General features: G+C 33.9%; 1 protein-coding gene and 1 non-coding gene across 3 annotated transcripts; both read right to left on the bottom strand.

Annotated features, from left to right (window-relative positions):
- Nucleotides 1–1,226: 1,226 nt before the first annotated feature.
- TRNAY-GUA (transfer RNA tyrosine (anticodon GUA)) lies at nt 1,227–1,319 on the bottom strand. Its single transcript has 2 exons — nt 1,283–1,319; nt 1,227–1,262 (listed from the first exon to the last, which is right to left on the bottom strand). It is a non-coding gene; the product is annotated as a tRNA-Tyr (tRNA).
- A 1,390-nt stretch (nt 1,320–2,709) lies between these two features.
- LOC100792796 (SNARE-interacting protein KEULE) lies at nt 2,710–14,824 on the bottom strand. Of its 2 annotated transcripts, XM_003549841.4 has the most exons (21): nt 14,269–14,824; nt 12,532–12,590; nt 11,286–11,367; nt 10,759–10,837; nt 9,786–9,836; nt 9,596–9,692; nt 9,460–9,492; nt 8,657–8,782; nt 8,344–8,535; nt 8,163–8,246; nt 7,976–8,074; nt 7,772–7,848; nt 6,764–6,860; nt 4,809–4,934; nt 4,554–4,649; nt 4,305–4,424; nt 4,150–4,227; nt 3,526–3,716; nt 3,144–3,234; nt 2,968–3,057; nt 2,710–2,873 (listed from the first exon to the last, which is right to left on the bottom strand). In XM_003549841.4, exons 1-21 carry the CDS (start codon nt 14,345–14,347, stop codon nt 2,820–2,822), a joined length of 2,001 nt encoding a protein of 666 aa, XP_003549889.1. In that variant the 5' UTR covers nt 14,348–14,824; the 3' UTR covers nt 2,710–2,819. The 2 variants fall into 2 exon arrangements, with proteins under 2 accessions (XP_003549889.1, XP_040867133.1); XM_041011199.1 differs by lacking the exons at nt 10,759–10,837; nt 14,269–14,824 and having other exon boundaries at nt 12,532–12,583.
- Nucleotides 14,825–15,138: the final 314 nt, after the last annotated feature.

The following is a 15,138-nucleotide window of genomic DNA, read 5'->3' as shown; positions in this document are numbered from 1 at the left end:
AATCTCCAATATTTGCTCAATATGCACCTTGGGAACTTTCAGATCTCTGAGATTTTCTAACAAGATCTTGTTAATCGGTGTTCTTGAAGCATTGATTAAAAAATTGAAATAAAAAATATTTATTATAAAAATTATAAATAATAATAATAATAAATAACATAATTTTATGCATCCCAAATAAAAAATTTCTCTTTCTAGTTTTTTAACTCTTTGCCTTTCTAATATTACTATTTCCTATATTTGATGAATTCTAATCTTAGGTGATCAAGCCTGATTTTGTAATCTGCACAACGTCTTAGTATATATGCACAGAATCTCTAGTACTAGTAATATAAAAATAGTTCTAAGGGTTTTCAGTTCTTACCTTGTTAATATTGTCTGTTTCTTTCATTAGAAAAAAATATGTACAGAATGTATTGGGAAAATATATAAGATTGTGCATTTGAAGATTTTCATGTATTTAAGTCTACTTAATTAGCAATTACCATTAGGCAATATGGAGAAGAAATCTACTTATTTGAATGATGCAGCAATTTGACCTAATGACTTTTTACTACAGTAGGAAATACTAGATGGGAGGGGTCCAAATGTTGATGTTATATATGTTGGCTGCATGTGGTCAATGTGCGAGCTAAATGATCAGATTGCAGTGCATCCGATTCTATATAAATAGTTACGTATCTGCAGAATTGATAGGGGCATGTTAGTTGAGTTTATTGAACATTGAACTGAGGAAATATAAGGACTCATTGAACTAATTAATGACATTTCTCTTTGGATGAAGGACTGGTTGTTGCAGAATATTCTAGAAAAGACAATTTTTAATCTAAATACAATGACATTGTCCTCTCATCATACATCATCATGAATAATTTTTTTAATATATATATATATATATATATATATATATATATATATATATATATTTTAAGGACATCTCTCAATAAGTAGAAAAAAAAACACTTAGTAGATCAAAGTTTGCAAATTTTTATAAAATTTTAAAATTAATTGATATTTTATTAAATAGATTCAATTTAATGCATAATATACTTTTTAAATATACAGGTGAATATTGCTTTAAATTCACATAATTATTAATACCATGAACATTGTGTTATCAAGATATGTAACTATTATATTAATAAAATTTAATAAGTAAAAAAGTCATTTAAAGGAATATATAACAAGAATTATATCCATTGAGTGAAAAGATGATAAAAAGAAAATCCGACCTGCCGGATTCGAACCAGCGACCTAAGGATTACTTTGAGCAACTAACCCACTACAGTCCTCCGCTCTACCAACTGAGCTAAGGTCGGTATATGCTCTTAAGCTTCCACATTTTTTAGATAATACTTAGTTACATTAACGATTTAACAATTCAAACATTCGGCCTCACTAGAAGTTCATAGATCTGTGAAGAAAAAAAGTTACTTGAAAAGGGAAAAGACACGTAAAATTCCATTTAATAGAAATGAGAATATATTAAAACATGTATTGTTAGCATTTCTCAAACAGATGCTTTGAAAAAGTTGTACTACCATTGTCTCTATATGAATTTTAAAAAAAATACAAAATCATGATATCCCATTAAATAAAAAGTGAAACCTTCAAAATTTTATATTTTTTAATAAATTTTAATCAATAATAAAGAATATTTGAAAAAGTTTGTTAAAACATGTGTAGCTAGCTTTTCTCTTCGAAAAAAATTGGACTACCATTATCTTTTTATATAAAACTTCTTTTAACAAATTCGTAAGAAAAATGAGTAATTTATTTAGTTGTATTAGATTCGTTAAAAATTTATATTTTATTTTTACAAAACTACCATTAATTATTAAGACTTGTCGTCTTTCTTTTCAACTAATTAATTAATGTGTCTCCTTCCCAAAAGAGAAAATGAATGTCTCGTTAAAATTAGAATTATTTCAACTCTAACTAATCATCTTCCTCAATCCTCACGAGAGAAAAAGTTTTTTAGTTGCTTTACAATTATTGACTATAAAAAATTATAAAATACTTAAAAATAAGTCAGTATGAAAATAATTAATGTAAGAGATAATTCAAAAGAAATCTTAGGGAAAAAAAATACAAATTTCTTAAAATGCTACTAGATAAAAAAAGAAGGTAGTATTGAAAATCATACAAACTCAATTAGACCTGTAAAACAAACTGTCTAAATATTTTAATTTTTATGTGATGATTAGGAAGAATAACCCGCCACTTGTTCCGGAGGTTCCGATCTTAAACAAGCCGGGATCGAGTACAGTGGGAGCCGTTGCCTTATTAGTCAAGGCAAAGATTTTGCACTCAGTAAGCCCTTTTTTTGCTCTCAAAGAGGTTATTTGGTGTCCAACTTGTTCTGGGTTGTTGCTTCCTGCATTCCAAAAATTGCTTCCTCACCTTCCGAAATGTGTGTTTACCTTCTTGACTGGTCATTTCGGAAGGCTAAAGGTGTAAGCAATTTGAAATGTAATTTTACATACCGGATTGGCCAATCCGGAAGCTAAAAAGGAGTGCAGGAAGCAACGGCCCTCATTCAGCTCCTAATATCCAATGCAACGAATTCTTGAAAGCGGCTTTTAACGAAAGTGTCATTCGAATGAATAGCATTTACCAGATTTTTTTCAAAAAATAAAATTGTCTCTGTCCAATGAACAATTCCTAACATATGCACAGTTTAACATTCAGTGGCTTGGCTATACCACAGGTCAAATGTCCAAAGAATTTCTTACATGAGATGAATAAACAATATGGTTACAACACGTATATTAGACAAGCGGAAGGAAGATCATCTTCCATTTTTCAAGTCTGTGACGTCATATCTGGAGATCATCCAATGAAAGTTCCTGTGCTGTCAGCATCTTCAATTTCTACAAGCCGAAAAACAGTATGAAAGGGCGGTTATGGGAAATTGTAATTTAAGGAACATGTTTGACCTTGAAGAAAAGGTAAACACTACAATACCGTAATATATTGTGCAGGATCATCGATACTTGACGAGCCTAGAATAACTTCCCTCTTCAGCTTACCAGTAAGCTTGTGGCATATCCTAAGCTGATGATTAAAACAACGTATCAGACCAGAAAAACTGGAACGAAAAAGAGTGTATAACCTCCTTTTATCAAAAGTATTATTCAAACCTCAGATCTGGTTGCTCCACCAACAATGAATATAAATATTCGTTGCCCCATTTTCTTGAAATCACTGGATGCATGTTTTAGCACCGAGTCGCTATATACCAGCAGAAAAAGACAAATTAAATGTGAGTTTTGGAATGGCAGGTCCTAGTTTGCAATTCCAACAGATACTCAGTAGTCCCCTACAAATTATTGTCTATAATAGCAAACTCATGCAAGTATACAACCCAAGTACACAGCTCTGAAGTTGGGAAGAATAATAAGGTGGTGGCAAAGACAGAACAGGGTTCATAAATGAAGTGAAAAAAAAAAATAACTAACTGATTTCATTAGAAGCGCTCATCACATTAGTGAGACATGTATTGAGGAGGAAAGAAAGTAAAACCTTGAATATCCATCATCAGAGCCTCTAGGTCGAGCCCAAGTTGGTGTGCGCCTTGATCTCATTGAATGAGCAGGAGGATTGTGAGTTACTGGTACAGCATAAGTTGTACCGTGGAAAGTTGGACTTGGGTCATTTAGACAAGGATAGTCCAGTTTTGATAATTCATTTTTGCTAACTTTTTCGATGAGTTCCTGAATAATAACCATCCAGTCACCACATGAGGCTCTAAAGGCTTTATAAGCAACCCATCAAATCATCATAAAGATAACATTATAAATTAAAAATGTCATAACATGGAAATGTGGTGTCCTTTATTTTCTTAATAATACAATGAGACTAAAAGACTGTAGGACATAATAGCAAATAACCACTAGCTGAGTGAATGCCCTACTCTCTGTTAGCCAGCATTTTACAACATGACTTGTAGGAATATTCAAAGAACCAACTACTTCTGATTCTTTAGGCCCTAGAAAACATCATAGGCTCATCTATCATGCAAAGTTCACAAGTCATAACTAAATAAGAAAAGAAGATTGTTCAGCAGTAGTTTTACATCCTCCCCGTTAAATTTTCATAAAATTAAATACATTTTATGTGCGGAAATTGTATCAACTTAATTTGTACCTCTATTATGGGATAAAAACGTGATAACTGCCATGTATCCTCTTCACCAGATCGATCTTTCCTTGCTGCACGCTTTTTCTGACAATTTAAAGAAGCACTTTTCAGAAATAATATTACACTGAAAATAATATATTTAAACTAAAAATTACCTTTACCTTGTGCATATCAAATTTAAGAGCAAAAGAACTCGTCGAAGTCGTTTTGGTATCAGGTTCTCCCCCAAGCATTCTCAAATTATTTATTGCAATTGCATCCTCATCTGTCAACTTCGCTACCTGAAAAGTATTTGAAAGGTTTCATGTTACAAGAGTATTGCATAGCACCATCATTGATAACAATGCTATTTGACATATTAAGTCAAGAGCAAGAGGCAATAGTTGACACCAAGTTTAAAGAAACCACACCTTCATTAAATTCAGACCCTTTTCAGCCTCAAATTTCTCAGGATATATGGACGCAAGAATCATTAACAAGCGCAACTTATTTTCACGAGTTGTATCCTGCATAAACATGGTACATAAATGAATTTTAACAAATGAAAAAGCAAAAGTTCTATTTCTAATTTCATGACCTTTTTCTGCAATAAAAAACTTTCTTATTTTGTCGACTAACTAGGTGTAAGGTACACCCTTTTCATTTCCCATCTTAGAATTACTTACTTCGTTTGTAGTAAAAAATTTGATCACATCTTTCATCCCTGCGTCTCCAAAAACAAGATCTTGCTCCAGCTGCCCAAGTTCCCGAAGTCCTGACTCCCTAATAATTCTGTTAATTTTTCCTGCAATCTGGACAAAGAAGCTCATCACTTGTGTACACATATGAAACTCATGATCATAATCCACTCCACCATTGTAATAAATTCAATTAACACGTTAAACTTAAAACCCTAATGCAAATTGCTGAAGAAAGAACTATCAGAAATACTCAAATATCTAATAAACTTAATTAAGCACAAAAGTTATTTATTCAGTCGCAATCAGCAAAAATCTTGATGAAAATCAAATATTATCGGGAGGAAGGGGGGGGGAGTCTTTGATCAGGGTATTCCCTAAAGAATTCATGTGAATTAACCCTCAGTCACTGTTGTGGTAGGTCACTGGTCTCGATTGTAACAGTTCCCAAGGGGTTAATCTCAGTAAGAGGGATACCCTACCAAAAATGGAAAATATGTAACCCAGCATAATATTATTGATTTATTTATTTACTGCATGATAACATATATCTATAAGTTATATATTTTTCAGTAACAAGGAACAACTAAAACTTTGAGTAGACATCAATAATTTAAAGTGATGCGGTAAATATTCAAATGTTCACACTTCTAGCGCTAATAAAGTTGGGCAATAATTCACATGCTCACAAATAGAAATGAACTATCAACACTTCTATTTTGTCCTTGTGGCTAATCAATTAGTTCTTACTGAATAAGTTTATTCGCAAAGATGGAGTCCAGAATGCAGATGAACCTAGTTAGAGCTACCAATTGTGAACATGCTATCACTCACTAGAGCTTCATTGATGACAAGGACCAATTGTGAACATTTCAAATAAAATAGGGATCAAAAGAACAAAAAATTATCGATTCAAGAATCAAAACCAAAATTTGCAAACTTTGTAGGGACCAAAAACATATTAACACATTTACTTTTATTATGTTTGATTGATGGCATATCACTCCGTTGAGCCACTTCAATGCCTAAGTTATCGTTTAACATTAGGTAATTAACAAGGACCGATTTTGCATATACTGAACTAATGAGGGACTAAAATCAAAAGTTGAGAACTTTGTAGGGACAAAAAATATTTAACCCATTAGAATATAATATGTAACGAGCAAGCACTGTAACTTCAAAAATAAGGAGCCTACTAATGAAATGATAAGCCTTTAGCGAAGGAGGAATGTGTTTCTCCTTTCTTTTTTGTCAACAAAATATTTCCTCAACAATAACAAATTAACAACTTTATCCCACTAGGGGAGGTTGGCTACATGTATCGCATGATGCCATTGAACTTGGTCAAAAACCAAATCCTCATATACATTATACACTATGAGATAGATTTTAATAATTTCCTCCGATGTCCTTGGTCTTCCTCTGCCCCTTTTCGTACTAGAACCCATGCAATCTACTCTCCTCATTGGTTCCTTTAGTGGTCTTCTTTACACAAGTCCAAACTACTTTACCCAATTTTCTGTCATCTTTTCTTCAACAAGTGGCTTACCAATATCTCATCGTATACAATTATTTTGTATCTTGTCCTTTTTTATGTGCCACACATCCATCTTAACATTCTTATTCCCAAAACATAGATAAAGGCCATTGCTTACGGTGTCACTTTCCTTTTTTTTCTTCTAAACAGGGAGAAGGTAATAAGGGAAAAAACAAAACTCAAACAAATGCCCAACTAATCCTACATGCAATTAAAATATGGTATTACCAGAGTGTAAAAATTTAAAATATTTCACTCAGGTGTACATTAACACACCATAGAAAGGCTACTGTTTTGTTACCAAGTAAAGATAGCACCCTTTTTTTAAAGCAAATAATATCATACAATTTCCTTTTTAGTTTTTTTTTTGGGGGGGGGGGCATCAAGATTCCATTGCAGAACTAACCTCTACATGGAGGGAGAGCTTGTCAATTTGTTCGCTGTATTGTGGAAGTGCTTGAACCATCTTCTGCAAGTCCCTTGTTGACATTTCACCACTACCTCTAAATGAAATGCAAAGTTGTGTAAAGTTTATGATGACAGTAACTAGATAATAAATAAACATATAAGAATGGTTTTTGAAAAACCATTCATGAATGAAGGTGAAAAGATTGAATTTTGTTAGTTGCCATTTACTTTTCAACTTTTCTTTTCTCTCTCTCCAACTATGATTAAATATTAGGCATGCATGACAAAGTTTTAAATAATGCAACTCAGCCATGCATAATACATATTTGGACATTACAACTATTGGATAAAACTGTCAAATTACACATTCACATAGTGCAAATATCATTGTGAAATGATATCTGAAAGGAACTGATTCAGATTAAGCACACAAGGAATGAATTTCATTAACAACCCTATTTCCCAACCCTGGCCCCAATTGGTTTCAGAATCAAAAACAACGCAAAGACAACGAAATGAACACTCCTGGACTTTTGAGAGGTCCAAGTCTCTCCCAATTCCTTTACAAATTCCCACACAATGAGTGATTCCCCTCTTGACCCCTCTTCCTATTTATATACATCATCACCAACTTCACTCACTAACAAAGAACTCACTAACTATATCCTAACTAGCTAACTAACCAGAGGTTACCTATCAATATCCAAATGTTTCGTATCCTTGGGTGGTAAGTGAAGGTGTTACTACTGACTCTAATATTTAAGGGTAATACATAAACAGAACTTTCAACACTCCATATTTGTGCCCCCACACACACACAAGCATAAAAAAAAGAAATAAATTTTTCCTATCTTCTCAAATCATAATAGCTTTGGATATGAATTACAAAATTAGACAATTTTTTATTTCCAATATATTTTACACCACTACTACTGTTAGGGCAGAATCAATATCCTCTTAGATCACAATGTCATTGATGAAAAACTCCCACAAAATTAAGACTAACCTTGAACCATGTTGGATTTGTGCAGCTTTATTCTTTGAAATGAAGTTGGTCATCTTCTCGTGCAGCCGTTCACTAGCCTGGCATTGGCAAGGCCATCAATATCCAAAGGTTCATGTTGCTTAAGTTGTAAATAGAAGAGATAACCCTAAATAGTAAACTATAGAGTCTACACTATAAACATCAAATAGTAAAAACAGGACATACATCTGCAATATGTGCATGACGAAGTTCAAGCCATATAGGATCATGATCGTCCAAGAGAACCTCTTTTCGCTCAGGTGGACCACCAGTCTTGCTAGGAACCTTAAGAATACAGTAGATTTGTGTTCATGACAAGAAAGTGAACACAAGTCACAACAATTTAGAGGGGGAAAACAATATTGTAGAATACCTCATGAACATATTTATTTCCCTCCATATTCAACAAATCACGGCACATGGCATCATATGTCCATTCATGTATCACAGGAGCAATCTACAAATCCAGAATAGCATCCTCCTTATAAGCAATATGATAACAGTTTGTTGAAATAATACTACACGTCCATAACTGGCAAATGGAGATAAGAAACCTGATCAATAGTTCTATCAATGATGAGCAACTCGCAGGTCTCAGTCTGAGGGAAATTAGGTATAGTTTTTTTATATTTCATAAGACAGTCCCAGACACCAGCAGCAAGTTTTGTAGGAATAAGATCATGGAAGGTAGTCATTGTGGTTGCATCTAGGGACTTGGCAGCACGAAAGCGGACAAAAGGAAATTCCTAGAGAAACATTTACACGATATAGAAGATTTATCGATCATTTGTTTGAACAATTATAGAACATTGATTACAATTTTTTTTTTAATTTCTATGATAAAAGAGCAAAGCATTGACTACATACTCTTAATGAAGCAAAAAGTGTTGCAATCCGAGTAGCCATCACATTTAAACATGCAACAGCTTTACGATTATTCTCCTCATCCCCAAATAGCTCCACTAAAGCTCTCTCATTGTTTGTAATGAAGCCCTGCATTATCATGACAAAGATTGCATTTCACAGAAGAAGAATGACAATCCCAAATAATGGGATGATGATGGCATTAGAAATTAACAAAGAAACCATAATGAGCACATTTGAAGGTTGATAAAGTTCCCTAAGGGGAAGAACCTCAGCAAGCAGGTTTCATGAATTTTGAGTTCCAACAACATAACTCTACATATCAATTTTTTTGTTGGTGAGATCTTGTAAAAGTAATATACATGAATGATTAAAATTGCCAACTTGCACACATTATAGATTTATAGGACGTCCAATTCACATATCTCAGTAGTTACATTTTTCACTTCTCAGATAAAACTTCAATTTACTTCTCATCAGGCCTGTAATTTTACAGATCCAGCCATAAGAATAGTTTGTTTGTTCAATTTATTTAGCATTGAAAAACAAACTTTGTATCTGAAGAAAGTTTTCTTCAACAGCTAACAAATTCTAATTGTTTTAACTAGAAAAACATTGTGACCCATCATTTGACTCTCACTCATGGCTATGTGGAACTGGACAAACACATGTTGCACTCCTACATGTCATAAATTTTGAAACTTACCAAGTAATGAAACAAAAGGAAAGTAACTGTATTCATATGAAAAGAGATGACACTATGATGGTCAAGCAGTGAAATAAAGTACAAATGTACAATCACATACCTGACTATCTATGGTAAAATACTCCAAGTTCATCTGCATTCAAATGAGGTGACAAAATCACAATAAGCAAAAATGTGAATTGTTTTGGGGGAAAATCAATTTCCATGTATATTCTAAATAAATAAAAAATCTTCACCTCTCTCAAAGCACCTATACGAGGTAACACCTGTGCATCTTTTTTAATTTCCATAACCAATTCTCTGGCAATAGGTGAACTAAAGAAAACAAAGGCCCTACAAGAACACAGAATAAAACAGGATTGAAAACCAATTCCCGGAAGTCAAGATGAACTTGCACTCACTGGAGATAGTATAAAGATCACATACTTCCTATACAAGGGTTTCCTTCCAGACATGTCTGACAAAAACATAATAATACTGCCAACAAAAATGAATAAGGAAAATAATTAGGTATGAAACAATTCCATAAAACCCTATTGCATAGGTTAACTAAAACATCCATCAAAGCTAAATGGAACCATTTTACAGCCACAAAAGTTCAGAATATTTATCATTCAATAATTTAAATGATATGTGCATCACTAGAAGGGAGAGAAAGAGACAAAGTGATAGAACAAATGACAATACAATAGTTATGTGTCATGATACATTTTGTAGATAAGAGGAAAAAATATTAAAAAGTGCAGTATAATTCATGAAATATTGAGTGGTAAACATGAGGGAGGAAGTTAAACAAAGAATCAGATTCATAAACAATAAAATAAAAGGGAAATTAATTGGCAGAGAATATAAGAGACCAAAGAACAAAAATTAAAAGAGACAATACTCTCAAATTCAAAACCCTATATTAACTGAGATTTTATTTTCAACCAAGATATAGGGAGTTATACTCACAAAATAACTTTGAAACTGCATGTCTATAGTCATTAGCAACATACTTCACAACAAACTTTGAAATATACATACCAAACAAGCAGAGAAATATACAAGAGTCATGCACAACAAAAATAAATTCCTTAAACATTTTCAAAACAATAATGCTAAAACTGAAAACTATTAGCAACACGATCCTCTCCTTTTGTTTTCTTGGCTAGCATCAACACTCTTACTTTTCTCACAATTATTTTTGACACAATGCCAAACAATAATCTTCAGCATGAGCAAGTATAATTTTTCCAGTAAAACTAACAGAAATCATGCAAAAACAACCATGACAGACCAACAGAAAATCAGCCTCCATGCCCTCTACTACTACTGTGTTTACGATCTATAAGGAATTTCAAATTAATTTAAGACAACTCATTAAATATGCCACAAACGTGAGAGAAAGGATATGTACTTCTCTCTGGTTGGCTGGATGAAGTATATAGCATCCAAGGTGGGCAATGGCTGCCTTCGCTTGTATATGTCTTCAACTACTACAAAAAGAAAAACAAATCACATACATACAAGAATTAGAACTAGTTGTGCAAAATATGGGTGTCTAGGGAATAATTTTCTTCCGAAAGTGTAATCATATTCCTTCAATGGCATCAAGCTAGAAAGGAAGCAATTGTTCTTTTTCTTAACTCTTTTTGTTTAGGTAACTTTTTCTTTTAATTCTTAGTAGAGGGAAAGTGAAGGCAAAGGGATGGTAGTATTAGACACAACAAATTAAGAGAAAATTAACCACATTTAACAGACATAAAATATCTAGAATAGCGTACATTCAGATTGCAATTTTTGGAGTATAAGTTACATTTGAATATCAGAACTCAGAATAAATCAAGCATGGCATTACATCCAAATCATGGAAAGTCTTTCTCTGACAGTGGACAGAAGAAAAATGATTACTTATTACTCAAGAATCAATCTTGTGATTCTTACATGAAACACCTTCATCAGTGATATCAGCCATCTTGCAAGAATGAGACATTATCTTCACAGTAAGTTTGTCCATTATGAGTACCTGCAGGCAAGCAGCTCATGAACCAATACAAGATGATAAACAATTGAAGTATCAACAATTTTACTAGATTTCAAGCTCTAGCTGATTTCTTGAAAAAGAAACGAGTGTGTGTGTGACTGTGTGGATTTAAAGTCATCCTCCATGTGAAGAACCAAGCATCCCAAAAGCTTATACTATTAGAAGGCTCATGCATGGTTCTTACATCCAACTCAATCCCTCGCAATCTCGCACTAGAGTCCTTTGAGCTTGAAGCATGAATAATGAACAAGCCCAATCAAACTCTAGATCACTTGGTCGTTACAGGCTCTAATATAGTGTAATGAACCAAACCAACTATTCCAAAGGGTTATGTTTTCCAGTAAAGGTTTATGAATGGTTTTGATATCTAACACTCCTATACCATGGCACATAAGAAAAATACATTAAAAGGAAAGAACATTGCAAAAGCTCTAAAATCACTCTGCATACCTAACAAGGAGAGTACATTGTGAGGATAACACTGAAGAGATACCTCAAAAGAAAAACAATTACTCAACAGCAGTGATAAAAAGAGCTCATCCTGACAAACTGCTAAATGTCATATTAACCTTCTTAAATTGAAAGGAAAAAGATTAACAATAGTTTTAATGCTCCAGGAATCTCCTGATCATGCTACTACTTTGTCTCCAAACTCAATCCCCCTTCCTTCTCTCTCTCACACACACAGACTAATGTCTCATTTTCATTAGTTTCTTCAAGCTTTCATCTTGCACCCCTCATTCAAGAACATATATTTATAGCAAGAAAGCATAGTCATCAAACTCTGCTGCTCGCTTAATAGTTGATAGTAGTACAGAAAAATGACAAATTTTCCACAATGATCCCACTTGAAACTATAAGTTGCTAACTAGTAACTACTTGAACATGCAAAACATAGATATAGATCCAATGGATAAAGAAACCATTCTAAACGTGATTTAGCAATTGACTGTACTTACAAGAAGGTGCATATTGGAAAGATTTGCTAAATATGTCCTATGTCCAATCATCAGCATCATAAAATGAAATTTCTTCTAAAAAATTCCTAGAATGAAATTACAGACTGAGGCCAAAATAGACAGAAGGATGGTCCATCTGTATTTATGGTGAAGCAGAAAAACTCAGGCAGAATTCAGCATCTTATACCTTCCATGTAGATTTTGAATCTCCTGTTTTCGCTGACCTAAGCATTTCATGTAATAATCCTGCAGAAAATTTCACAACATAGAAATTAAACGAGATATGATCAGATCAGAAAGCAATTGATCATGGTTAACTTCCAAGCAAATTACTATTAAAATGTTAAAGGGAAGAAAAAGAAAATACAAAAATATGCAATCCTTGCAAAGGAATTAGCCACTTCTGTTCCAAACATGTTTTAAACTTTCAATGTCCATCTGCTTATGAGGAGGATAAAACAATACTGTATTGAGTTTGGTATCAATGTTAATAGCAAAAAAGTTCACATGCCATGTACAGTGGTAGAGTGTTATCTCAACTCTTTAAAGAACTGTAAAAGTTATTTGGAGTGATTTCATTCATCTTGTAATTTTCCTTGTTTTGTTTCTGGGAGACATAAGTAGATATACGGTTAGAGAAAAAAAGTAATGTACAATAACAAACAAAAAGATAATCACCTAAAGAAATGAAAAACACAAATAGCCAACAAACAAGACACATAAATTAACCAAAGCTTGTCAGTCTCCAATCTCTGTACATGTTTGCCAAAAAGACCCCTCAAAATAATTATGATCTGCACACCATAAGGACACTAGGAACAAGGAAGACCACTTCTAGCCTGATAGGATACCATTCCAAATGGAGTTTTGATGTCAAAACACACATTCCAAAGCAGTTTTAGATGGAGCAAAAAAAATGTTGCAGTAGTGTAACAGAGATTCAGACAAGCTCTTCATCCCATAGAGATAAAATGGTTAATGGCAAGAAATTATCCCAAAACTCTATCATTCCCCTCTAACAATAAGCACCAAGTAATAACATACATACTACAACAACAAATGCCTTATCCCACTAAGTGGGGTCGGCTAAATGGACCACACAACGCCATTCAGCTCGATTAAACACCAAATTTCAAAGATATAATCTACCATGAGATCCCTCTTAAGTCTAAACAACTTCCCCCAATGTCCTTCTTAGTCTCCCTCTTCCTTTTTCAAAGGACTGAAAATCATGCAATCTATTCTCCTCATTGGTGCTTTCAGTGGCCTTCTTTGTAGGTATTCAAACCATCTTAACCAATTTCCAGTTATCTTTTCCTCAATTGGTGTTACACCAATATCTTCTCATAATCGTATACAATCATTTCGTAACATGCCCTTTTCTTAACAATTTTCGCCGCAAACAAGAAAAGTGCAGAAACTTGATCCTAATGGCTGAATGTCACTCTCGCAAATTCCTTAGCTCCTGGACTAGAAGATCCCAATCCCCTTTAAGTAAAATGTTCGCAGAGTTCACCCTAAAGCAGTTGAATCTACTGTTCAGCATTACCACCAACAGATGCCAGTGCCGGCAAGCTTCACATTTTAACACACCGGCTGCCGGCTTGCCTTCACGTGCTCTGTCATTTAGCTGACAACACTCCCAAACAATAAATAAAACATACACCAAAGACAAATTTTATTTTTATTCACCGAGATCAGAGCCAAAGTGCGATGAAACCCGCAAAGAGCAAACAAACACTATACAGCATCCTCTAACAGAACCAAAAGAGAAAAAGAGAAACAAGCAGAAAAAGAAAAGTTTGACTATATCACAGATACTTAAAGTGAGTTCAGAACTTAAATGCGAATTGCTGAGAGAAGCGAATCAGGAATCAGGAATCAAATGAATTAATTACAAAAAAAAAAAGGAAGAGATACTCACGGTCGCGGCTAACTTGTTTGAGACTCTTGTATTCAGCGCCATAAGAGGAGGAGGAGGAATCGGAATCCGACATTGACATGGCGGCGACCTCGGTCTCTGTGCCCCAAAACCTCCAACCGGTGATCGATCGCGAATGGAGAGAGAGATCGCCGACGAATCGGAAAACCTGATCAAGCTACGAAGACGAGAAACGAGAGAGAAATGGAAAGGGTATCTTCAATTTGAACCAATCAACAAAAATCAAAAGAAGAGGAAGAAGGAGGAGTGAATTTATGGTGGCATTGTTATTTAGCGAGAGTTGAAGGGAGCATGACGATGGCGTGTTGAATGGTACAAAGGGTTGAAGGAGTTCGGAATCGAGAAGGCGTTAAGGGGTCAGAGACAGAGACGAAGAAATTTCGCAGAAGCGGAGTGGACCGATAGAGGACGAGGTCCTGTCCCGAGCCGGAACCGCATGTCGCTGAACCGTCGGTGGGCTCCACCCCCTAACGCCAACTCATTCTGCTATCATGCGCCTCTCTACAACTCCCTCCCTCTCCCTCGTTATCGTCGGAACATTATAAATAATAATGTTTTCCTTCAAATATTTAACATAATAATATACATATTCCAAGAAATTAAATTCAAATTTTTTAATTAAGTTTAAATAATCTCTCTCACTCACATTGATTCGTCTGTTTGATAATAAATATATTATACTATGATTTAACATTTCAACAAACTTTTTTTTTTTTTGCGTTTACTCTGTTTAGCTTTTGTACAATTTGTTAATTTGTTGTTTTTAATGAAAAAAATGATTTTCAAATTTCAACAAACTTTTTTTTTGCGTGGACGTTTTCGTTTTCTACTTTTCTTTTTAGCGTACGAAGA

Source organism: Glycine max, chromosome 17 (genome assembly GCF_000004515.6).
Source record: "Glycine max cultivar Williams 82 chromosome 17, Glycine_max_v4.0, whole genome shotgun sequence".
Lineage (NCBI taxonomy): Eukaryota > Viridiplantae > Streptophyta > Magnoliopsida > Fabales > Fabaceae > Glycine > Glycine max.
This window is presented reverse-complemented; position numbering and strand designations above follow the sequence as displayed.